The sequence below is a fragment of the Mirounga leonina genome, unplaced genomic scaffold, assembly GCF_011800145.1.
Source record: "Mirounga leonina isolate KUSES-001 unplaced genomic scaffold, KU_Mleo_1.0 Mir_93, whole genome shotgun sequence".
NCBI lineage: Eukaryota > Metazoa > Chordata > Mammalia > Carnivora > Phocidae > Mirounga > Mirounga leonina.
This window is the reverse complement of record NW_023270854.1, coordinates 24,269,339-24,292,198: the sequence shown is the minus strand read 5'-3', so window position 1 is coordinate 24,292,198 and position 22,860 is coordinate 24,269,339. Positions and strand designations below refer to the sequence as shown.

The following is a 22,860-nucleotide window of genomic DNA, read 5'->3' as shown; positions in this document are numbered from 1 at the left end:
ACATAATATTTTAATACAGAGACACAGGAGGGCACTCTAACCAACCAGCAGTAAAACTTAATGGTTTCATAGCCTTGGCAGTTAAAAAAATGGATATTGATTTTGTTGAATCTGTTTTTTCCCCCCCAGGTAAGATAACCAACTTTGCAGGAATACCTAGTTCTCCTAGGGGATCTCACATGTGGCAAAGACCCCCAAGACACATCCTCACACTGTCCAGTTAAGGTTCTAGGGACTATGGCTTTGAGCAACTCAGGACAGAAAAAGGGATTTTTGCCGCTGAGGCATGAGAGATGGGGGACATGGTTCCCAAGAGCTCCTATTTAGAAGCCAACTGGCCAAATTAAACTGGCTTCTAGAGCAGCGGAGAGAGACCTGGCTGTCGAAATGACCTTCAAACCTGCAGCCTGTCCCCATGACTCAGTTTTCCTATCTACAAAACGTAGATAATACCTGACTTATGTCTGTATCGTTTACCAATGGAGGAGAGCTGGAGCAGAAGGAAAGGAACGTATCTGGGGTGCCATTTACCATCCCATAAAGTGCACGGGGTTTAATATTAAAAAATAAAGCTAGCCTGCTTCTTGTTAATTTATTACAGCACATGGGAGGGACAAAGAGAGCTCCGTTGGCAGCCAGAGTAACAAAAGTAACCAGGATAGGGCAGGAACAGAACCTGCTCTTCAGGACTGGTTTCCCCACACTGATCTCCCCGGCTGGGGCCCTGACACCAGGAAGAAAGGGGCGCGAGGCTGCCCGGGCATTTTCCTCCCCAGGCAAGAGTGGGACTGGTTCCCTGCGACGGTGGGGTTACTCGAGGTCAAAGATGCAATCTTGCAGAGCCAACCCTGGCTGGCTGGAACGCGAAGGGACGGCGGAGCGCAGCCCTGTCGTGGCGCCTTCTGTCCTTCCTACCGGCTCTACGTCCCCAAGGGCTGTTGGGGCGCAGCCGCCTCCCAGTTGTCCCTGCCGCCGCCCAGAATTTGCCGCAGGTTCAGCTCTGGCTCCCAGGTGTCAGCCGCAGACTCACAGTCAAGGTCTCGGTCACTCTAAGTTCAGTCCCAGGGTCCCTCCGGGGAGCCGGGAGCTGGAAGCTGGAGCCAGCACCAGAGGGAGGAGGGGGGACACGGATCAATAAAGGGAAGGAAAAGGGGCGCCTGGATGGCTCAGTTCGTTGAGCGTCTGCCTTCGGCTCGGGTCATGATCCCGGAGTCCCGGGATCGAGTCCCGCACCAGGCTCCCTGCTCGGTGGGGAGTCTGCTTCTCCCTCTGACCCTACCCCCTCTTGTGCTCTCTCTTTCACTCTCTCTCTCTCAAATAAATAAAATAAAATCTTTAAAAAAAATAATAAAGGGAAGGACAGGAGGGAAAAAATGACCAAGGAAAGGAAGAAGCTGCTGCTTAATTCCAATTAACAGGGAGCTGGGCGCGTGGGGCCGAGACTTGGCGCTGGTCACGCGTCTGAGACCTCTGAGTTTGGCTCACTGTTCCTTTGGGGAGTGTCTCCTGGTATCCCTCTAGCACTCCACCCCCAAGACAAGAGAGATCCTAACACTTGGCAGGCCCCGCGCTAAGCGCTGTACCACACGATCTCTCTTAATTTCCCCAACATCCCTAAGCTGCGAGAACTGTTACCACCCGAGTACTGCGGTCGACGGAACGACCTTAGAGAAGCTGGGTGGATTTCCCAAAGTTTTGCTGCTAGGGGCGGAACAGTGACGCGGAAAGGGTCTGTGCGATCCTGAAAAGCCCAGGCAGGCCAGAGCCCACAGCCCACGGCCCCTCAGCTCTGCCCGATTACTGTCAGATCACTCTGTACGCACCTGTCGCACGCAGGCCTCGCTGGGGGTAACGGGGCTCGAAAAGAGAAGGACCCAAAGGGTGACCTGGTGACTCTCCTCCATCCTGACTCTTGGCTGCGCGGAAAGCTCATTTCGGGCGCAGGGGTGGCTTTGCACTTGGGAAAGGATAACCTGCCTTCTCCGGGGATCGCATTTCGGGGCGGCGGGGGCGAGCGGAGAACCTGGGGTCCGAGAGCCGGCACAAGGAGGAAGTGCGGTGGCGGGAGCTCGGCGGCCAGCCAAGCGGGCGGGGTTGGAAGCGAGGCGGCGCGTGCGGAGCGTCCACGCGGTGGGTGTGGCTGCGCTTCATTCAAACTTTGGGGAGTCTCGGTTCGGGCGTCAGCGAAGGTGTGACCAATCAGAGTCCGGGGACGGGAATAAATTATGCAAATCACCATCTGGCGATGGGTCAGATGACTCCCATACTTTAAAAAACTACCTCGCCGGGAGTTCGAGGAGTGACAGCGGCGGGTCCTGGCTTCCCGGGCGGGCGGCACGGGTGAGAGCAGATCCAGTTCAAGCCCCTTCATACTCCCCGCCACTCCCCGCGGCTCAGATTAGCCAAACTTTCACTCCCACCTTCACCTTCAGCTGGCTAAGGCCGCCGCTCTCTGGCCACGAGAGGGCTGCCCACTGCGGGTCTTACCGCGCGGACTGCCAGAAACCCGGAGAGGTGTTCTCTTTTTCAGCCCTGTTTCGGGGAAGGGGGTGTGGCGGGGAAGGATGCGAAACTCCGTCCCTCTGTTCTGCCTCTGGAGCGTCTATTGTTGCTTTGCCGCGGGAAGCTCCACACCCCCTGGTCCGGAGGGATGGCGGCGAGGTAACGTGCACTTATTCTTACTCCCCTCCGCCCCATCCACCCACCCCCAACTTTCCTGTGCCACGTCCCCTCTCTGTCTTGCCGACCCCTTTCCAGCCCCTCCTGGTGCCTGCGAAACCCCCTTGCCTTTCCCACTGCCCAGTCGCTCCTCCAATCAGCTTTGCGGTTCACTTGTTCCTTGGCGCTTCTGACGAGGACATCCCCAGAAAGGCATCCGAGAGGCCGCCGGCGGGCGGGGGCGCTGGCCCGCGCTCACCCTCTCGCCCCACCCCCTTCCATGATAAGGTTCCCTGGATGGGTGCCGTCCAACCAGCAGAGTCGGCTGACGACGGCTCTTCAGCATTGCCCTTTGCGAAGCAAGGAGGTTGTTAGAGCTAAGTCGCCTGGTGCCCTTCCTTCTAAACTGGGTGTAGGTGTTTGGAAAGTTAGGGGGGCAGGGTAGCTGGCTGTGGTTTGATTAGCGCTTGCAGGGAGCGTTTGGTGAGTAACGTGGGGGAAGGCTGCGGGGCTCATTCCCCCAGGTGGCGGGCCTCCTCCTCCCCTACACCCTTTCCAATCACCACTCTTCCTACCTACCTCTCTTCACCTTCCTCCTCCTAGATGCTGGACTTTCTTCCTTCGGAGTTCTGTATGGCAGTCTCTTCCATTAGAGGAAGCCTGCCCTGGTGGAATGAGGGTAGGATCACCCATCGGGGGTGCCAAGTCAATTAGTTATGCAGGCGAGAGGGGAGATCCCCTAAACTCCACCCCATTATCTCATTTTCTACTATTCTGCTGAGGTTGAGCCATCATGGGCATGATGTTGGCCCATGTCAGTTTATGTACACGAGGGCAGGTTAATTTGAATGAATGGGAAAGCTTTGCTTTACTCACATCTCTAGCTCCTCTCTTGTAAAGCGCTAAGGTTCCTTCCAACTTCTGTGTTCCCGTGATTCTGAGTATTCGTGGGCTATTCTTTCAGTTGAGAAAGTAGTTATTGTGTGCCTGCTTAGTGCCTCTTCTGGGGGGGGGGGGGGGGGCGGCGTTGGATACAGCAATGAACAAAACAGATGAAGACCCCTGCCTCATGGAGCTTACATTTCAGTAGTGGGAAGACAGACACTAAACTAATTAAAATATATAAATGATGCTCAGTAGGAGAAAAGTAAAGCAGAGGAGGAACAGGGTGTTGGTGGAGAAGGTGGTCAGGCTTTTAATCTGTGGTCAGGCTTCCCTCACTGTGAAGTTGACCACTGAGCAAGGAACTGAAGGACGTTAAGAGAATGAGCCGTGAGGGCACATGGGTGAAGAACAATCGTAAAGTCCCAGAGGCCGAACTGACCCAGGCTGAAAGTAGTAGGAATGAAGCTGGAGAACTCTGGGTCAGGCCAGATACTCAGGTGAACGTTTTATGTCAATATGTGGGTTTATCCACAAATCTGTCCCAGGAAGCCAGAAGACTTTTGTCCTTTTCTCCTACAATTCCCCATCTGGTCTCTGTGAATGGCTACCTGGGTGGGAATTGGAGAAGCAGACTATTTTTGTCCATGGTTCAAATTTCTGCCGTCTGGAGCTTTTGTTCATTACTTTAATGACAGTTAACCTGAGGTCTGCTCATGTATATTTAGTTGCATTTTCTGGAACCCTATCCTTTTACATCTGGTGTATTCTTTTCCTCCCCATCGCCACCTTCTCTACCATTTTGGTCTCTCCTTCCATGATTCCATTTGCTTCTTAACTCTGGGATAAATGAAACTCCTGGAGTGGTCATTTGGTATTTTTTTCCTTGATCTCTGGGTGACAGGAGAGTTCGATTTGCTAATTTCCTAAGCTGTTATCAAGGGATAGTTTCCTGGATGGCTGGAAGAATGCTGGATGGGGTTCGTTTATGACTGTCCATAATAGCGCGGTGATGACAGTGCTTCGAGTTAAGAGGCCATAGGGACCTCAGTAACATCTGCTGTATCTTGGGAGCTGGGCGCTCTGTGTGAGCAGTGGAGTGGGAAGGAACGGTTTTGCTGCTCTTATGAATTTCCCCTATGGCTTCAGTCATTTATTTAACAAACTAGAAGAACATCTGGCTCATGTCTGGCATGGCAAGGAGTCCTGAGGATGCAGGAGGTCTTTGGAGTAAGTGCTGGAATCCAGCTGGGAATACTAGAGGAAGCCCACTGTATGATAGTTGATGGCTTCTTATCTCTAATTTAAAATCCAGAAGCTTTCAAAATTGGAACATTTGTTTGGTAATTTGTTTGGCAGCAAGACACGGCCTTACCTGCCCTGAACTCATTTGGCAGCAGAAACGGACCAGAACTGACCCGAGGCTATCTATAACCTTTATTTTTGCCCTTGAGTGGTGAGTGGTTGTGTGTTTCCTTGCAGAAATATTCATGTGTTTGATGATTGGGGAATGCCCCAGACCGCACTGGGGATGTCACATACCACATAGCTTACGTCCCAGAAGGCCTCTCTAAAATCTGAAACATTCCGAATTCTGAATCTCAGTTGGTCCCTAGCATTTCAGGAAAAGAAGTGAGGACCAAGTAGTCACTTGAGGGAAGGAGAACTCGTTTGATAGGGGAGAGGAAAGAAAAACAAGAGACACCTGTTTATTTCAGAGTCACAGTAATTCATAGTAATTAGGACTAGTGACTAACTAATATTCTTCAGTATGGAGATGTCCCTTTATCATATCTTTGCAACTCTTCTGGGAAGTGAGGAGAAAACATTCGGCAGATATAAACACTGAAACCCAGAGGATTAAGTAATGTGCTCAAGATTGAACTAGAACTCGGGTGCCTGGGTGGCTCAGTTGGTTAAGCGACTGCCTTGGGCTCAGGTCATGATCCTGGAGTCCCTGGATCGAGCCCCGCATCGGGCTCCCTGCTCGGCGGGGAGCCTGCTTCTCCCTCTCCCACTCCCGCTGCTTGTGTTCCTGCTCTCGCTATCTCTGTCTCTGTCAAATAAATAAATAAAATCTTGGGCGCCTGGGTGGCTCAGTTGGTTAAGCGACTGCCTTCGGCTCAAGTCATGATCCTGGAGTCCCAGGATCGAGTCCCGCATCCGGCTCCCTGCTCGGCAGGGAGTCTGCTTCTCTCTCTGAACCTCCCTCCTCTCATGCTCTCTATCTCATTCTCTCTCTCAAATAAAAAAAAAAAAAAAAAAGAAGAAGAAGATTGAACTAGAACTAGACCCCAGGTCTCTCACTTGTCCAAGCCCCCGCCAGATGCACACACGTTCTGTTCTTTCTCCCCCAGACGAGCACCACAAATCTGGGCATATACAGGTTGCTGCCAAATCTCCTGTGAGATTCAACCTCCGCACCTCCGGGGACTCGGACCATGAAGGATGCTACCTCTCCCTGGGGCACAACCAGCCCTTGGAAGACTGTGGTTTCAACATGACAGCCAGAACCTTTTTCATCATTCATGGATGGACGGTGAGCCCCAGGGGAGGGAGCTCTGCAGCTCGACCCAAGATTTGGCTTCCTTTGTTTGGGTCAATTAAAAAGAGGACTGGTGTTTCCCAATCCTGCTCTCTCTCTCTCTCTCTCTCCCTCTTTTCTTGTGGGCTGCTTATGTTGCAGTCAGCTGTGAAGAATGTAATGGGCACTTCGCTGAGGGGGCAATAGGGACTCCAGCAGGGTGGTATTTAATGCTGGGCTGTCAGAAAGTGGCTCTCCTGAAGGCAGCAGCTCAGCTCCACTGGCTCTTAAGGGGCCTTCTAATTACACTTAATTACATTGGTCAACCACTGCCTCCCGGGGGCCGTGCCTCCTAAGAGCTGAGCTGAAATGCAGCAACTTGACTGGCTCTGAGAGTCTATGCAGAGCCAGCTGGCCTGGATTGCTGGCCGCCGTTGGCATGGTGCCCTCCTGTTTGCATAGAGATGGCTCTGGTTAAAGGCATTGGTGCTCTTTATGTGCCCTAGCTGAGCAATTCACATTGAAAGGCCCATGACAAACTTCAACAAAAAAGGGCTTTAATGCTCGGCTTTAGAAGCTTTTGACCAGCGAGGGGTTTATTCATTCGTATAATGATGGTCTGTAGGAAAATGACACTATTAAGTGAGCAGGTTTCTGCCTGGGCTAATTGGGAGGGGACATTCCTCCTTTTAATGATGAGAAATTCATATCCGTTAAATGCTTTCTGGGTCTTTAGGTCTATCACCAACTGCTGGGGTCAGGCCTGGGGGTGGGGGGTGGGGGGTAAGTGCCTATCTACCTAATGTGCCTGCAGAGGTGGTTAGGGGCTTGGCTATCCATCCTCATCCCACAGCCTACAATTAGAATCATGCAACTGAACCTTTTTAAGGCCCCTTGTCAAAATGCAAATACAAACTGCCTGCAACTTACAAATGGGTTGCATTCCAGAAAGTTCTTTTGTAATCTGTTTGGAACTTGGAACAGCAGTTTCCCATAGAAGCAAGATTGTAAATGGCGTTTGGGTTCCCAGGCCAGGCACAGAAAATCTATTTATCTAATAATGTACATGTGGATAGGTTTAGAACTGGACCTAGGCACTATTTATAACTTTGTTTTTGTGGGAAAATGTGTTCTGAGTTCTAATTTGGGATTCCAAGGAGAGATCTTCCCTACTCTGGAATCGAGAGGGATGGCAGAGATGAGCTGTGGGAAGGGGTCATCTGTTAACTCTACGTTTGCCTAGGAGACAGCATCTCCTTGCATCTCTGATAGAGAAGCTAATTCTCCAAGGCAACCCTTCCCAGCTGCCTTTTGGCACCACGTGCTTATCTGTGATAGGGACTCTGGCTAACCCCAGGCCAGAACGGCCACCACCACTTATGTCATAGTGGCCCTACTGGACAGTGGGTGGCAGCCTAAGACACCAGCTATGGAAATTTTGATGGGAAAAAGCAAGATATAAAGAGCAATGGGAGACCCAACACTCACGTAGCAATCCTGGCTGTGGCCGGCCCTGCTCACGTGCAAAGGTTTGGAGCCTGAGCAGCCATTGTGAAAGTTCTGGAACTGGCTGGGGAGAGGGTCATGGAACTGAATTCCATATTCATTCGGATTTCTGAAACCCATAAGAAGAATTTTTTTAAATGCCCTGCTTTCTTTGCAGATGAGTGGCATGTTTGAAAGTTGGCTATACAAGCTGGTGTCAGCCCTGCAGATAAGAGAGAAAGAAGCCAATGTTGTCGTGGTTGACTGGCTTCCCCTGGCCCACCAGCTTTACACGGATGCGGTCAATAACACCAGGGTGGTGGGACACAGTGTTGCAAGGATGCTCGACTGGCTGCAGGTAACCGCTCTTAAGAACAAGATCTTGAACCCGAAACTGCTTAAGAGAATACAGCTCAGACTGGGTGACAGTGAACTCCAGGAGTCTAAGAATGTCTTTGGGATTCAAATTTTTACTGAATTAAGTATTGCTTGAAATGCTTGAAAGCTGGAACTTTGGAAAGCGTTTTAGTTATTGATGTATCTCTGGATCTTGCCTATCGCTTTATTTGCCGGAGGAAAATTCGCCTGATGGGTCATTCCTCGCTGATGCCCTCAGGTTGGGAATAGTCAGGAGCCAGGACCAGCATGAAATCTTGAAAACTTACTGAAGTCCGCTCTTTTCCTCTGAAGGGTGGCTGTCCTCAGGGGAAGGAGAAGTTTGGTTCCAACAAATGCAGTCTAATTCGACGCTTAAAATATTAAGTGTGGAAAGCAGATCTCGAGGTCTTACATTTACTCTCTATAGGTTAATGATTTGCCTGAGATCAGCGGACTTAGCCGGAGGCAGGGGTGTACTGGCAAAGTGACCCCATGATCTGGGCGATTCCAGTCTGACCTTCCTTTTGCCCATGGAATCGGATGACTCCTGGCAGCAGTCTGGTCAGGGTTCTCAAGCCGTACCCCAGTTCTCTGCCTGGGTTGTTTTGTAGAGCTGGGTTTCTGAGCTGTGGGGTCCAGGCCCCACCTCCTCACCCTGCCAGCGAAGTGCCCTCTCTCTGGGTAGCTTTGCGGTGAGCAGACCAGCAGCTCCTGGGGCCTAAGAAGTGGGGAGAGAGTAAGCACCTGCAGCCTGTGGCTGGCGCTTAGTGTCCAGTGAGTCGGGTGCCTCCCATAGTGCCCGAGGGAATGGAAATGTAGCCCAAGGGTCAGGTATGTAGCTTCCAGTCATAACCTCCACCCTGCCCTCAGCGCTTGGCATTTAAAGTGCCGTAAAGTCCTTTTGCCCTCCCCTTCCCTGGCTTCATCCCATCCCTGTCTCATTGACAGCAAGGCGGGCGACGCCCTGGCAAGTCTCTGTCCCCGGTTCCCCTGGCTCTTCCTTGTGGCCATAGGATTGTTGAATTGCTGGTGACCCTGTGGGCTCAGGACCACACACTTCACTCACAGTCACTTTTGTGACTTCCCGCAGGAGAAGGATGATTTTTCTCTCAGGAATGTCCACTTGATCGGCTACAGCCTGGGAGCTCACGTGGCTGGGTATGTTGGCAACTTCGTGAAAGGCACGGTGGGCAGAATCACAGGTAGGATCTGCTTCCTGCGCTCTGGGCTCACCCCCAAACTCCCTCAGCCCCCCTGCCACGCTGGCTTTTCTGAACTGGAGCGCTCCCGCAGAGGCAGCACGAGGGAGCCATGAAGGGTTAGCTTTGGAACGAACCCAGAGGGTATCTAATCCAGAGCTTTCCAGTGTTCTCTTCGGCCACAGAGTCCTTCTTACAAGTTGAACTTGTGTGGGACCCTGATACATGAAACAGATAAAAGGGATATTCTGGTCGCAGCTAGATAGATGGTGGGTAGTGCTTACTTTGCTAGGGGGCCTTCCCCTTACGCAGAGAAATCTCAGGGCCCCAGAACGTCAGGGAACATAGTTTGAAAACCACCTGTCTAGTCGGACAGGCAAGGAAATGCCCAGGAGCAAACAGCTAATAACTAACGTGCAGAACTGGGGGGGATCCTGACCTGTGAACCTCTGAGGCTCGCTCCGTTGTCTGCCAGCGATGCTCAGGGAAATGAAAGAGTGGCGGATTCTAATAGTTTGCTTTAGTTCTATTTCATCCATCAACAGGCTTTTCCCAATGTTTTGCGGGCACGTTTATTAGTGGTAATTATCTGTTTAGAATGGATGCTTCAATTTTGTCATTAAAGAGGCCATTCTGATGTTGGTACCCAGGTCGTCAATGAAAAAATTGTGTTTTCCATCTTGGTGAGCTTCTGATGTGTGTTTGGATTAAATCATTTAATGATTTGAAAAGTGGGAAAGATTTTCTTTCCCATTTTTGTGCTTCCTCTAGGCTGAAATTAATGGCAAATTTGGTGCCCTAAACTTTTATCTTCCTTCCAGAATTCTTTGATTCATCTTCACTCCCAGCTTCCCTCTCTCCTCCAAAATACCAAGGGCCCAACTGGTCACCTAGAAAGAAAGATTTGATCAATTTCTTTCCCGGCAGTGTTTTTATTTTAAAACAGGGAAGAAGGGAGTCCTTAACTAACAAACGATTTAGTAAAGCTTCAGGTTTTAGCACCAAGCTGGTGGGGTAGATTTATTTGTGAAATTTTTTGGCTCACCTCCAGTCATCCCTGGGCTTCAGTCTAATGTACACACACACACACACACACACCCGTGCACACACTCCTTTAGGTCCAGTTATTTGATTTAGCATAGCCTGAGAGCCTCGTTTTTGTTTACCAAGCCTGTGGGGCCTGAGCGTCCAGGTGGACCATGATTGTGTGGCCACGTGACTGCTCATTAACCCTTTGCTGGTGCAAAGCTGTTCAGCTGTAAGCCACTCTGGGTTCCATTGTCTGAGCAGCTCCCCCTGGCCCCCAGTGAGAGAGAGGCATGATGTTCAGAGCCAGACCAGTCTTGTTCAAACTGCAGCACATGCAAGTATCGCGTCCCCATCCCCCCTGCCCCCCATGAGGGTCATTGGCTGCAAGGACAAGCTGCAGATCCTCCCGTTCCTTCTCTCTGAATCTGAAATGAGATGGGGCTAGGGAAGAGTTTTCCAGTTCTCTCCCCCTGTCTGTTTGGGTGGCAGCTGCTGAGATGCGGGCTCTGGGGCCGAATGCTAATCAGTGCTCTGAGCCGTCTGCATGTCCAGAGCATGCCCCTGTTCTCCAGCCTTTCTCTGTGCGCCGGGGCTGGGTGAGCACGGTGGGAAGGAGTACCCTCTGTCCAGTTGCCAAGCGGCCCTTCAGAGGGTTACGTGGTGCACCTGATGCGGCTGTTGTGCGTGTCCAATGCGGGAGGAGTGCCTACTCTCCTCCCCTCCCTCGGTAGACTTCACATGGGCCTGGGAACCAGGTGGTCCCAACTAGTAGAAGGACCAGACTGCAGCTTGTGTGGGGTCCTGAGACCCATGATGCCGCTGTATGGGGGCCAACAGGGGGACACCTGAACCCTAGTCTCGCTTGGATTGGAGCTGTGGACGGGGGTTGCCAGAGTTTTACCTTCTTAGGCTTTTGAGAGAATTCTGTGAGATACCAGGGAAGAGTTTGTAGATTTCTAATTGACCCTGTGTCTAGTTAGTTACAAATAAGCAAGCAGATTCATTTGTTCCTTCAAGAACTATGAATTCAGTGTCCACTCTGTACAGACCCTGGGCCAGATGCTTCCTAACGTCAAGTACCTAAGATGTGACAAGGACTTCATGCTATCTCTAAGACTCAGCGCAGTGGGGCAAAAGGGGCCTTTCCGCATGGGGAAACCAGGACTCGGTGCTTAAATAATGGGTGCAACGGCTTACATCCTAAGTAGCAGCGCCAGGATTCAAACCCAGGCCATCAGCTTGCAGAACCCGTACCTAGCCACAGGGCCATCCCACCTCTCCTTTGCTGGTGGAGATAAAATAGCAATTGAAATGCAGCAGGCCCGGCCCTGCCAGGCCGCAGTGCAGAGGTTTTCCTGGGTGTGTATGCGTGTGCATGCACGGATGTATTCCATTTGCTGGACAGAACATCTTTGGAAGGGCTCTGACTGAATGGAAGAAGGGGTGGTTCTCCACCTGTTCTTTTTTTTTTTTTTTTTTTTGGCGGGGACAAGCTCTCCCTCCTATTCCTAGTTAAAAAAAGTAAACTGTGCAACTTTTCCCCAGCATCTGTGAGCCCTGGCCCTGTGTCAGGCTGGGTGAGTCTGGGGAGGTGAAGGCTGAGCCTGCCCGCCCCCTCCCCCCCTCCTCCCACCCCCCGGTCATCTTCTCCAAAAGCCCTGTCAGCTGCCCACATTCTTCCAGCTCAGCTTGGTTTCCATGGCACTGACCGTCTGGTGGAGACTTTTGTTCACATCAAGCAAAGAGCCCCTCTCCTGTATTGGTTGCAAAGCAGAATGGTCTCCTCTCTCTCTTTTTTTCTTCCAGAAAACATAGCAAGAGGCAGGGGGAGGCGCTTGTGTTGGTACTGTAGCCCTTGGAAGCCTCTGAACCGAGTCCTCGTGGGCTGTGCTGGGGGGTTACTGCTTCTGTGGCATCCTCCTTTGGGGCCCTGGCCTACGGATGAACCACCAGGCAGCCCGGGCTGCCTTTCTGCCGTGGTCGTACGGGCATTTCTCTAAACTTCTTCTGCTTCCTTTCAGTCTCTACAGTCCTCCTGAGTGGCGAGTTTCATGAATGTACTGTCCACTCCAGACAATAGCTCTGCCTCTTGTTTCCTCTGAAATCACCCCAGTGATTCAAGCTGCACAGTGTGCTCCCTGGTTCTCTTGTGCTGGGATCTGATGGGTTCTGTTACCCCTCTCGTCCTTTTACGACCCTGCTCTCAGTCTTAACTCCTCTCTGATGTGGTGTTTCCAGACCGCGGTGCCTCAGCCTCAGCACTGTGCATATTTTGGGTCAGCTAATGCTTTGTTGTGGGAGCTGACCTGAGCATTGCTGGATGTTTATCAGCCTCCCTGGCCTCCACCCACTAGCAGCTTCTCTCCTTCTCCCTGCCACTGTGACAACCCCAAATGTCTCCAGACATTGCCAAATGTCCCCTTAGGAGCAACATCACTCCCAGCTGAGAACCACCGTTCTAGACTAAACAGTGCACAGTATTCTCAACTTTCTCCAGGCCCTCTCCCTGTGTCTGTAGGGCAGAGAGCCTACCAGGGGGCAGGAAGTCGGCTCCCGTAATTACTTGAGCTTGGTAATAGCGGCTAGTATTTATACTGACAAGCACTTAATCTCTTTTTTTTTTTAAAGATTTTATTTATTTATTTGACAGAGAGAGACACAGCGAGAGAGGGAACACAAGCAGGGGGAGTGGGAGAGGGAGAAGCAGGCTCCCCGCAAAGCAGGGAGCCCGATGCGGGACTCGATCCCAGGACCCTGGGATCATGACCTGAGCTGAAGGCAGTCGCTTAACCAACTGAGCCACCCAGGTGCCCAAGCACTTAATCTCTTAATACCTCACATGAACTGTATGGATTAAGATGTTCAGGTTCAATGTTATCGATGATACTGACGGTGGGAGAAGTTCTTTCCGATCTAGTTCATAGACCACCTCCTTTTAGGATCACCTGGGGAATAAATAACACATTTCTGGGCTCCACACCAGACTTGGCAATCAGAATCTCGACCGGGTTGGAGAATCTGCATCTCATGCTTTGCAAACTCTTTTTTTGAATGGTTTACATTCACGTGGTCCAAAGTAAAAGTCTCTTTTATTGTTGCTACTACCTGTTCGCTTCCCTGCCCTGCCCTCTCCGCCAGCACACATATACATAGGTAGGGCTTGTGTGTCCAGAGTTTTTTTTTTTTAAAGATTTTATTTATTTATAGAGAGAGAGACAGCATGCATGAGCAGGGGGGAGTGGCAGAGGGAAAGGGAGAAGCAGGCTGCCAGCTGAGCAGGGAGCCCCACGTGGGGCTCCATCCCAGGACCCCGGGATCATGACCTGAGCTGAAGGCAGACGCTTAACCCACTGAGCCACCCAGGCGCCCCTCCTCCCGAGTTTTTTTTTATAGTTACATAGTAGAATTTGAATTTTCAACAACCTCCCAGTGATATTTGTGCTGTTTTAAATGTGAGAACCAGTTCTCTCTACGTTGCTGCTTGCCTGTTCAATGCAGAAAGTTTGCAGGCAAAAAGATTTCTCCTTCTAGCTGCAAAATACAGGAATTCTGGAAGCCTGGGCTATGGATCCTCAGTGTGTCTGGTGTGGCCCGTACTCCTGATCTTACCATTCTACCCTTGGGCCTGATTCATCACTAAAGGAAGGGGAAGAGTAAGTCCACATGCAAATAGCTCAGTTTGGGTAAACTGAGTCTTCCCTCCAGAAGATGGAGGTAGCTTGGTTATTCCATAAAAGGCCTGCTAAATTAAGGCTGCGGAAGGCTTCCAGTGGCAGAATAAATGGGACTAATGGCTTAGTTCAGCCAGCCTGAGTTCTTTCTAGAACTGCTCCATTTCTGACAGTCTGGGGCTCCTGGGAGCTGCATGTCATTGTGAACCTGGCAGCCAGTTTTCTGAGCCCATTGAGTTGTGAGGACAGGTGAAGGCTCCAGAAGAAAGCGCAGGTTCCCCAAGTGCGGGCATCACATGGTTCCAGATTTACTGGTCTTGGTTCCGAGGATGCCTTCCTTGTGCGCACGTGGATTTACTTTTAACTCAGGACTCATGGATTTGGCACATCTGACACAGTTGGTCTTGGCTCCCCCTTCTGCTGTAGGTTTGGATCCCGCCGGGCCCTTGTTTGAAGGGGTGGACATCCACAAGAGGCTGTCCCCCGACGATGCAGACTTTGTGGATGTGCTCCACACCTACACACGTTCCTTTGGCCTGAGCATCGGGATTCAGATGCCCGTGGGCCACATCGACATCTACCCCAACGGCGGTGACTTTCAGCCGGGCTGTGGACTCAATGACGTCTTGGGGTCAATTGCATATGGAAGTGAGTTCCTTATTTTCTGCTTCATGGAGACGTTTGACTTGGTTATCACATCTCCTCCTCAATCAGCCCCAGCTGGTAGTGCTCCCAACAATGTTCGTTTCATTATGCCCCCACCCCACAGGGGCTGCCAACCCCATGTACAGTTCATCCTTCTACAGGCTTGTTAACAGCCATCTATGGGTCTCTTCTTGGCGACCTCATGCTTTGAGGTCCCAGTTATTATTGATTAATTTCTTTTTATAAGAAAAGGAATATATATTTGTTGGGGGAAAAAAATCAAGCAATGCAGAATCGCATAGAGCAAAAAGTAAACCCCTTCCTCCCATTCCCTCTTTTGTTCTTCAGAGGTAGCCAATAGGAACAATTTTGTATGTGTCCTTCTAGTCTTTTTTCTTTGCAAATGTGTGTGTGTGCACGTGCATATGTGTGTGAGAGATTATATTTTTCAAAATCACATTGTTCTGTAACTTTCCGTTTTCAGTCATTATATATGTGTGTGTGTATATATATGTATATATATAAAATGAATATCCTTAAGCATCAGAGCACATAGATTTACTTAACTTATGCTTTTTTTAAATGATTTTATTTATTTGAGAGAGAGGGCATGAGAGAGCACAAGCAGGGGAAGCAGCAGAGGGAGAGGGAGAAGCAGACTCCCTGCTGAGCAGGGAGCCCGATGCGGGGCTCGATCCCAGGACCCTGGGATCATGACCTGAGCCAAAGGCAGACACTTAATCGACTGAGCCACCCAGGCGCCCCTACCTTATTCTTTTTAAAGGCTGTACAATCTTGTACAGAATGGATGCACTAAAATTTAATTTTATGTGACATTTTAAAGAAGGAAAGCCAAGATGATGTCTCCGTTCACGTATGATTTACCTTCTGAATGCCTGAGCCTGTTATCAGCAGACTTGGGTTGAACTGAATTTCCTGCTGAAACTGATGTGTGGCCGCAATGACCCATCTCTTTCCGGGTTTCCCCCTACTCCCTGCTTTGGGTCCTGGCAGTCTTGCTGCGTCTTTGCCCCCGTCGGCTCTCTGCACTCTGATGCTCTGCCCTTCAGATGTCCCACTCCCTCTCATTCAGTCTTAAGACTGTAGCCCTCTCCCAATGGGATAATATCCGAGTAGCCCCTGCAAGGCTTAGGGGTCGATGCCAGGACCCCCATCAGATGACGGCATTCCTTAAAGCTGGTGGTGTTACTGAGGAAGGGATGGGATGGTTTTGTGTCAAATTTTTCTTAAGGTCCTAGGATTTACTGAACTATGGGCTTTAGCTTCTGGTGACAGGAGATAATGCTGTACCGTGGGCCAGAAAATCCAAATTATACTCCTAACTTCGTAACCAAGTGATCGTGGGACTCTGAGCAAGTTACTCCACCTCTATGGGCCCTGGGGTCATAATCTGTATTTGATGAGAGGCTCATCCTGCATTGTCCCCTGTCTCTCCCTCCCCCAGCAATCACGGAGGTGGTGAAATGTGAGCATGAGCGGGCTGTGCACCTCTTTGTCGACTCCCTGGTGAATCGGGACAAGCCGAGTTTTGCCTTCCAGTGCACGGACTCAAATCGCTTCAAGAAGGGGATCTGCCTCAGTTGCCGGAAGAACCGCTGTAACAGCATAGGATACAATGCTAAGAAAACGAGGAGCAAGAGGAACAGCAAAATGTATCTCAAAACCCGGGCGGGCATGCCATTCAGAGGTAACCCTCAGGCCCCACAGGGCCCCGAGGAGGGCCCTTCATCTCTTCCGCTCTTCTCGATACCATGTTGTGGAAAGGGCACATCCCAGGCCGGGAGTTGGGGCTGGCACTAGTGAGGTCAAATCGCTGCAAATCAGAGGATGCTGTGCATGCCCTGGGAAAGTTAAGCATTAAAAATAAGTGGTGGGGACTCCTTTCGCGATGCACAGCATCACTCCCTGATCGCAATATCAGTATCTTAATTTTGTGTTAAGGTAGACATTTTTTCATTTCTTTTTTTTAAATTTTTTTTTAAAGATTTTATTTATTTATTTGACAGAGAGAGAATGAGAGAGAGAGAGAGAGCACATGAGAGGGAGGAGGGTCAGAGGGAGAAGCAGACTCCCCGCCGAGCAGGGAGCCCGATGCGGGACTCGATCCCGGGACTCCAGGATCATGACCTGAGCCGAAGGCAGTCGCTTAACCAACTGAGCCACCCAGGCGCCCAGTATCTTAATTTTGTATTAAGATAGACATTTTTTCATTTCTTTTTTTTAATTTATTTTTATTATTTTTTAAAGATTTTATTTATTTCTTTGACAGAGAGAGACACAGTGAGAGAGGGAACACAAGCAGAGGGAGTAGAAGAGGGAGGAGCAGGGAGCCCGATGCGGGGCTCGATCCCAGGACCCTGGGATCATGACCTGAGCCGAAGGCAGACGCCCAACGACTGAGCCACCCAGGCGCCCTGACATTTTTTCATTTCTTTTTTTTTCTCCCTTTATTTTTTTATTTTTAATTTTTTTATTCTTATATTATCCCCATACATTACATCATTAGTTTTAGATGTAGTGTTCCATGATTCATTGTTTGTGTATACAGAACGTGCCCTCTTTAATACCCATCACTAAACTAAACCATCCTCCCCCCCTCCCCTCTAGAACCCTCAGTTTGTTTTTCAGAGTCCATCGTCTCTCATGGTTCGTCTACCCCTCCGATTTCCTCCCCTTCATTCTTCCCCTCATTTTTTCATTTCTTTGCATTTGCCTTTTGCAAAGCTATTTCCTATTTTTCTCATTTGAGTGTCACAACACATCTGGATTGGACCAACAGGGAAGCAAAATCATGTCTTGCATTTTTACAACATGCTCTAAGACCATAGGGGTTTGTGGGTGTTATTTTACATATGAGGAAGCTGGGGTTCAAAGAGTTAATACCTTGGTCCTTCATTCAAGGTCGCACAGCTAAGCTGGAACTGCCCCCCTCCCCAAATTCCCTGAACTCCACGTTTGGGGCTCAATTCGATACTGCAGTGATCCCTTACGCCATTGGACTGAACAAGAGCAGAGGGAGGCTGGAGGCTGGGCTGGACCAAAGGGACATCAGCCCCTAAAAACTCAATGTGCTGGGTGACTCAATTTGAGTTGGGGTGTCCTGAGATGGCCAGCAAAGCTCACAAAGGCCTTTGTTCCACTATCTCTGCAGTTTACCATTATCAGATGAAAATCCATATCTTCAGCTACAAGACGATGGGAGAAATCGAACCCAACTTTTATGTCACCCTTTATGGTACCAGTGCAGACTCCCAGCTTCTGCCTTTGGAAATGTAAGTCACACGCTCCCTTTGATAGGTTCAGGACCCAGAACAAGTCAGTCTAAGATTGAGCGAGTGTGGGAGTGTGTGAACAAGTGCAGGGGAGTGCAGCCTGAGGGCCTACGGGAGGGGCTGGGCGGCTCCAGAGGCATCTGTGGGCCACGCTCTCCACCAAGCCCTTGACTCAGACCCTTTCTGGGACGGATGCCCCTGGATGAATCAGCAGCATGAGAAGCTTTTGGATCATCTGGACAGAGACTACTGTTTCATTTCAGGCAACGCCTGACACCTGAGGCTGTAGGAAATTTGGAACATAAATGCCATTCCTGCACCGTTTCTAATTGTCTGTGGGAAGGGCACATAGCAATCAGTGTGTTTGTTGAACGCATGCAAGGTGCAAAGCGCCATGCCAAGTAATTCTGGGATTGCAAAGTAATGTCGTAAAGTACTCGCTTCCTAGGGCTCAGGTCATACACACCTTCCTTGGGGGACCAGATGTATATGCACACGAACGGGGTGGGACAGACCCCCCAAGTGTCAAATGAGGGGGATAGGCAGGAAGGGGCTGGGAGTTCAGAGGGAGACCAGTGTCTGTGGGCCCATTTGTCTGCAGTCACTGCGGGGCAGTTTTGCGGGGGCAGGTGGGTGACACCCGCCCCATGTCCCCTTGCAGAGTGGAGCAGATCGGGCTGAACGCCACCAACACCTTCCTGGTCTACACCGAGGAGGACCTGGGAGACCTCCTGAAGATCAAACTCACCTGGGAGGGGACAGCTCAGTCCTGGTACAACCTGTGGAAGGAGCTTCGCAGCTACCTGTCTCAGCCCCACAGCGCTGAGCGGGAACTGAGTATCAGGAGCATCCGGGTCAAGTCGGGGGAAACTCAGCGGAGGTAAGGGCCTCGTGTCAATGGGGAGCCGAGCGCGCCTGCCTCCGCCGCGTCCTCCCCTTTGCCCAGCAGGCATCTCCAGCCTTGCCGTGCCCACAGCACATGGGCAACACCGCAGACACTTCTGTAAGGGAAAGTGAATTCTCCGTGGAGACCTCTGTCAACCATTATATAGCTTGTGTCCTGATTCCGGGCCCTCAGCTGAGGGGGGTGGGCAAAGTGCAGGCTGGAGTCCAGCCTCGGTTGTGTTTGCCAGACCCTTTGTTGGCCCAGAGGAAGGAGGGCTCCTCCTTAGGGGCACTGCCTTGCTGATCCATTTGCTATGGGGTCTGGGCAGCCAACATCTTCGCCTGCCCCTGTCCAGAGAAAACTCGAGTATCGAGTCTAGGAAACCCCCATGGATGAGGCCTGCCTGAGGCCCTGGTTTCCCCAGCACCTGATTTTCAGAGCATTATATCCTTCCTGCAGAGGCTGTGAGTCAAGGTTATGGGGTGGGGCCCTGATGTCAAGTAACAGAGAATCCTCTGTACTACGCCAGCTCGCAGTCCCCCATGGTTTGTAACCTTCAGCCTGGCACGAGAACTCCAGACCTATATGTATCAGCCCCTGAAACCGTGCCTGGACTCTCTGAGCAGAAGTCAGGGAAGCCGGTCTTTTGTCAAGAGAGGAGGGTTTCCTTGGCCACATCTGGCTGTGGGCTGCTGGGAGGTCACTGCCAGCCTGGGCATGAGAGGAAGCAGCCTCCACCCTCTCTGTACCTAGTCTGGTTTTTTGTCTCCATCACAGTTCTTCATGTGGCCCGTTTCTATCCATCACCTGTGGCACAGAGTGGCTGAGGGGGTAGGGAGGCTTGCGTCCCTTGTCTGAGAGATTCTGGCCTAGAAACCTGGGAATTGGGGGAGCTGAAGCCCTTTGGCACCCTTCCCCTGTCACGGGGTTACAGTAAACGTGTTCTCCAGCATGACCAGATATTATTAAATCTCCTTCCAAAGTGTTTAGACAAATTGACAATCTAAGAGTAAGAGTCTCCTTTCCCTCCTCCTCACCTCCACTTGGTGGGACACTCTCACCATTGGGTGTGAATTGGTCCCTTACTGTTGTGTTAATGTGTTTTAATTTCCTGATCTCCATGAGGTGGGTCCCCTTCTTATATGTTTGTGGGCTGTTTGGTCTTCCTGGTTAAAGTTCTTAAACCTGTTCTGAATGTGGCTTTTGTCCCTTCAGTCAGCACATCCCATACATCAGGGTCAGGTGTCCCATATATGTCTTTTGGTCATGGGGTCATGCTAACTACACACCATCAAGGTCCACATGGTTTGGCTCTAAGTTATAGTCGAAATGGTTATCTGAGTACTGATTTTTTTCCATGATCTTGGTTGAGCATTTTCTGAATCTTTGATTTTGACCCACAGCTGAATTCCAGTTATGCTTATCAGTGGGTATTTCTGAGCACCCTAATGGAGGTACCTTGAATTCCTCCATTTGAGGAGTGTGTAGTCCACCACAGGTATGGGAATCCATGAGCAATTCAAGGCAGTGTATAATGTGTTAAAATAAGACAAGACATTCATTACTAACTCCATACCATACAAGGTAATGACAATAGCAGAAACAACACTTGTATAACAATATGCTTTTCTATTAAGGTCAAGGGCTTGGGCAGTCAGGGAGGCTTCAGATGGGCTATGCCTTGAAAGGTAGGCAGACTTTTGGATGGACAGACAGAAGAAAGTGGAAGGGGTGTGATGAAAATCTGCATGAACCAGATCATGGCAGATGTCCGAGCGAGACACGTTTAGGACCCTTGTAGCAGCAGTGGGGAGTTCCGAAGGTTTGGGTCAGGGTGTGGTATGATGAAGACGCCCTTTTCTCCTTGCTAGGTCCACGTTGGATTCAGAAAGCACCATCTGCCTGAGGCAAGCCATGTGCCTCCCCCACTAGAGTTTTGGCTACATGGGTGGTTTCTTTTTTGTCCTAGATTAACTTTTTGTGTGCAAGACTTAGAGAACACCAGCATCTCCCCTGGCCAAGAGCTCTGGTTCCACAAGTGTCGAGATGGCTGGAGAATGAAAAATGAAACCAGGTAACTGGGACTTTCTCATATGCATCGTATGTTGACAGGTGCTCCAGCATGTGCTAGACATGGGTCTGGGCATATGGGACACAGCAGTGAGCAAAACCGATATAAAGCCCTTCTCTTGGGAAGCGGACCTGTTGGCAGGAGATCGAATCCGTGGAGTATGGAGGATGTCAGAGGGTGGTGGTGTCTTTCTGCCTCTTGTTCTGCCTCCCCCAGAAGGCATTCACAGCCCATGGCCCCACTGGAATCAGGCCATCTGAGAATGAATTTCTCCATGGTGACCAGGGCTTCCGGAAGGTTCCAGGGCTCCTAGCTTCCTTCTGGGCACAAGTTTGGAGTGGGGAGTCAGGTGGGAGATAAAGGAGAAGTGCCAGATATAGTCCCCATTTGTAGGTTTTCCGGAGCCCCGGTTGGTGTAAGTGGATACTATCGGGCAGTTCTTCCCCTCTTTGAGAAGCAGGAATGCTCATGTGCATGGCACTGAATCAGACAGAACACACATCTTGCTTCAGTGTCCCATTGCCCCATTCTGGAGTCCCATTATTTCAGATTGAGGAAAGGCTGGTCTCATGGTGTGAGGCAGCCGGTGCATCCAAAGGGGGAATTCATCGCAGAGCCTCTGAGCCTAAACACCTGGTGAGGAGGATGGAGACGGGCCCCCACCACTTACCCCAACCCAGGTGCTGCTGCGGTATACCAAGCACGCGGCGTGTGCCCACCTGTGTTCCATGCCTTCCCTATGCTATCTCATTTACTTTTGTCATCAACCCCATGACGCTGGTGGTATTAACCCTGCATGCTGTTGTGGACTCTGAGGCTCAGGGAAGTTGGGTCATTCTTTCTAGGTCCCCCAGCTGGCGATGGCAGGGCGAACATTTGAAGTACGTTGCTTTACTCTGAAGCCCGTAGTCTTTCTTGAGCGTGGAGGTTCCGCTTGCTCAGATGCATCACCTCACCTTGATCTAGGTATCAGTTACCAAGCAGCTGCACCCATGCTGGGGTCCCCTGGGATTAACCGTCTGCCAGCCCTGGGGGCCAGGCTGCATCCCCACTGCTCTGTTTCCTGCTCAGGATCACCAGCCTGACCACAAGCTTGGCGATCACGGGATGCATAGCATTCTGAAAACTGCCCGTCTAATGACGTGGCTCAGTCTAGCGCAGGCCCATAGAAAATTCTGCTCTAGGGGCGCCTGGGTGGCTCAGTTGGTTGAGCGACTGCCTTCGGCTCGGGCCATGATCCCGGAGTCCTGGGATCGAGTCCCACATCGGGCTCCCGGCTCAGCAGGGAGCCTGCTTCTCCCTCTGACCCTATCCCCTCTCATGCTGTTTCTCTCTCTCTCTCTCTCAAATAAATAAATAAATAAAATCTTTAAAAAATAAAAAATTTAAAAAAAGAAAAAAAAAAGAAAATTCTGCTCTAATAATAATTTTAATTCTTTATGTTTGTATTCAAATGTATACCTTTCCAAGTGCTTCCCCAAATATTAATTTCATCGATCCTCAGAACAGCCGTGTAGATTGGACATGCCCAAGGAGGATCACTCGTCTTATCGTTATTCTTATGATAACATATCTTATGATAAGACATTTTATTCTTCTTTTCTGCTCCAGAACTTCACAACAGTTGAGAATGGTATGACTCACCTCCTACTGCCTCTTTGAGAAAACAAGTCACCCGTTCCTTTACCCTCAAAGGAATAGAAAGCAGTAGAAGCCAGAGTAATTCATCAACACAAGGAGGTCCTGACATTCCTAGACATATGTTATGTCTTCAGTATTCTCTCCCCCAATGGGATACTGGTCACCTATTCACTGACAAAAGAGACTAAGGTTCTGGGAGGTTCAGTTGCGCAGTAGCATAGTTTCGAGTAGAATCAAGGTCTCTGGATTCTGTCTTGTCCCCTTCCTGCCATCCTACAGTCTCTCTTGTGTTTCTAGGTCAAGGCGAAGAGGACTCATGGATAGTTCTCCCTGCATTTGTGTGTGTGTGTGTGTGTGTGGTGTGGACGAGTATTGTACTAAATCTGTGCAAGCCAGCACCAAGGTTTAAGTAACTAGGAACCCAGAGACTTCCCCAGTGTTGTGTTTCCCCAAGTGATCCATGGCTTGTTGGGAGAAGGGGAGGAAGAGGCACTCAGG

General features: G+C 50.4%; 1 protein-coding gene across 1 annotated transcript; it reads left to right on the top strand.

Annotated features, from left to right (window-relative positions):
- The first annotated feature begins 1,767 nt into the window (after nt 1-1,767).
- Nucleotides 1,768-21,725, top strand: LIPG (lipase G, endothelial type). The gene is made up of 10 exons (XM_034995915.1): nt 1,768-2,661; nt 5,898-6,079; nt 7,728-7,907; nt 9,018-9,129; nt 14,253-14,474; nt 15,937-16,179; nt 17,644-17,764; nt 18,426-18,644; nt 20,620-20,724; nt 21,567-21,725. Exons 1-10 carry the CDS (start codon nt 2,565-2,567, stop codon nt 21,619-21,621), a joined length of 1,536 nt encoding a protein of 511 aa, XP_034851806.1. The 5' UTR covers nt 1,768-2,564; the 3' UTR covers nt 21,622-21,725.
- Nucleotides 21,726-22,860: the final 1,135 nt, after the last annotated feature.

What these genes read in the sequence shown, in the direction of transcription:
- LIPG (XM_034995915.1), top strand. Translation starts at nt 2,565, where the DNA reads ATGCGAAACTCCGTCCCTCTGTTCTGCCTCTGGAGCGTCTATTGTTGC. An exon ending in TCCGGAGGGATGGCGGCGAG is followed by an intron (nt 2,662 to 5,897) that starts GTAACGTGCACT and finishes TTTCTCCCCCAG; the next exon opens with ACGAGCACCACAAATCTGGG. An exon ending in CAGCTTCTGCCTTTGGAAAT is followed by an intron (nt 17,765 to 18,425) that starts GTAAGTCACACG and finishes GTCCCCTTGCAG; the next exon opens with AGTGGAGCAGATCGGGCTGA.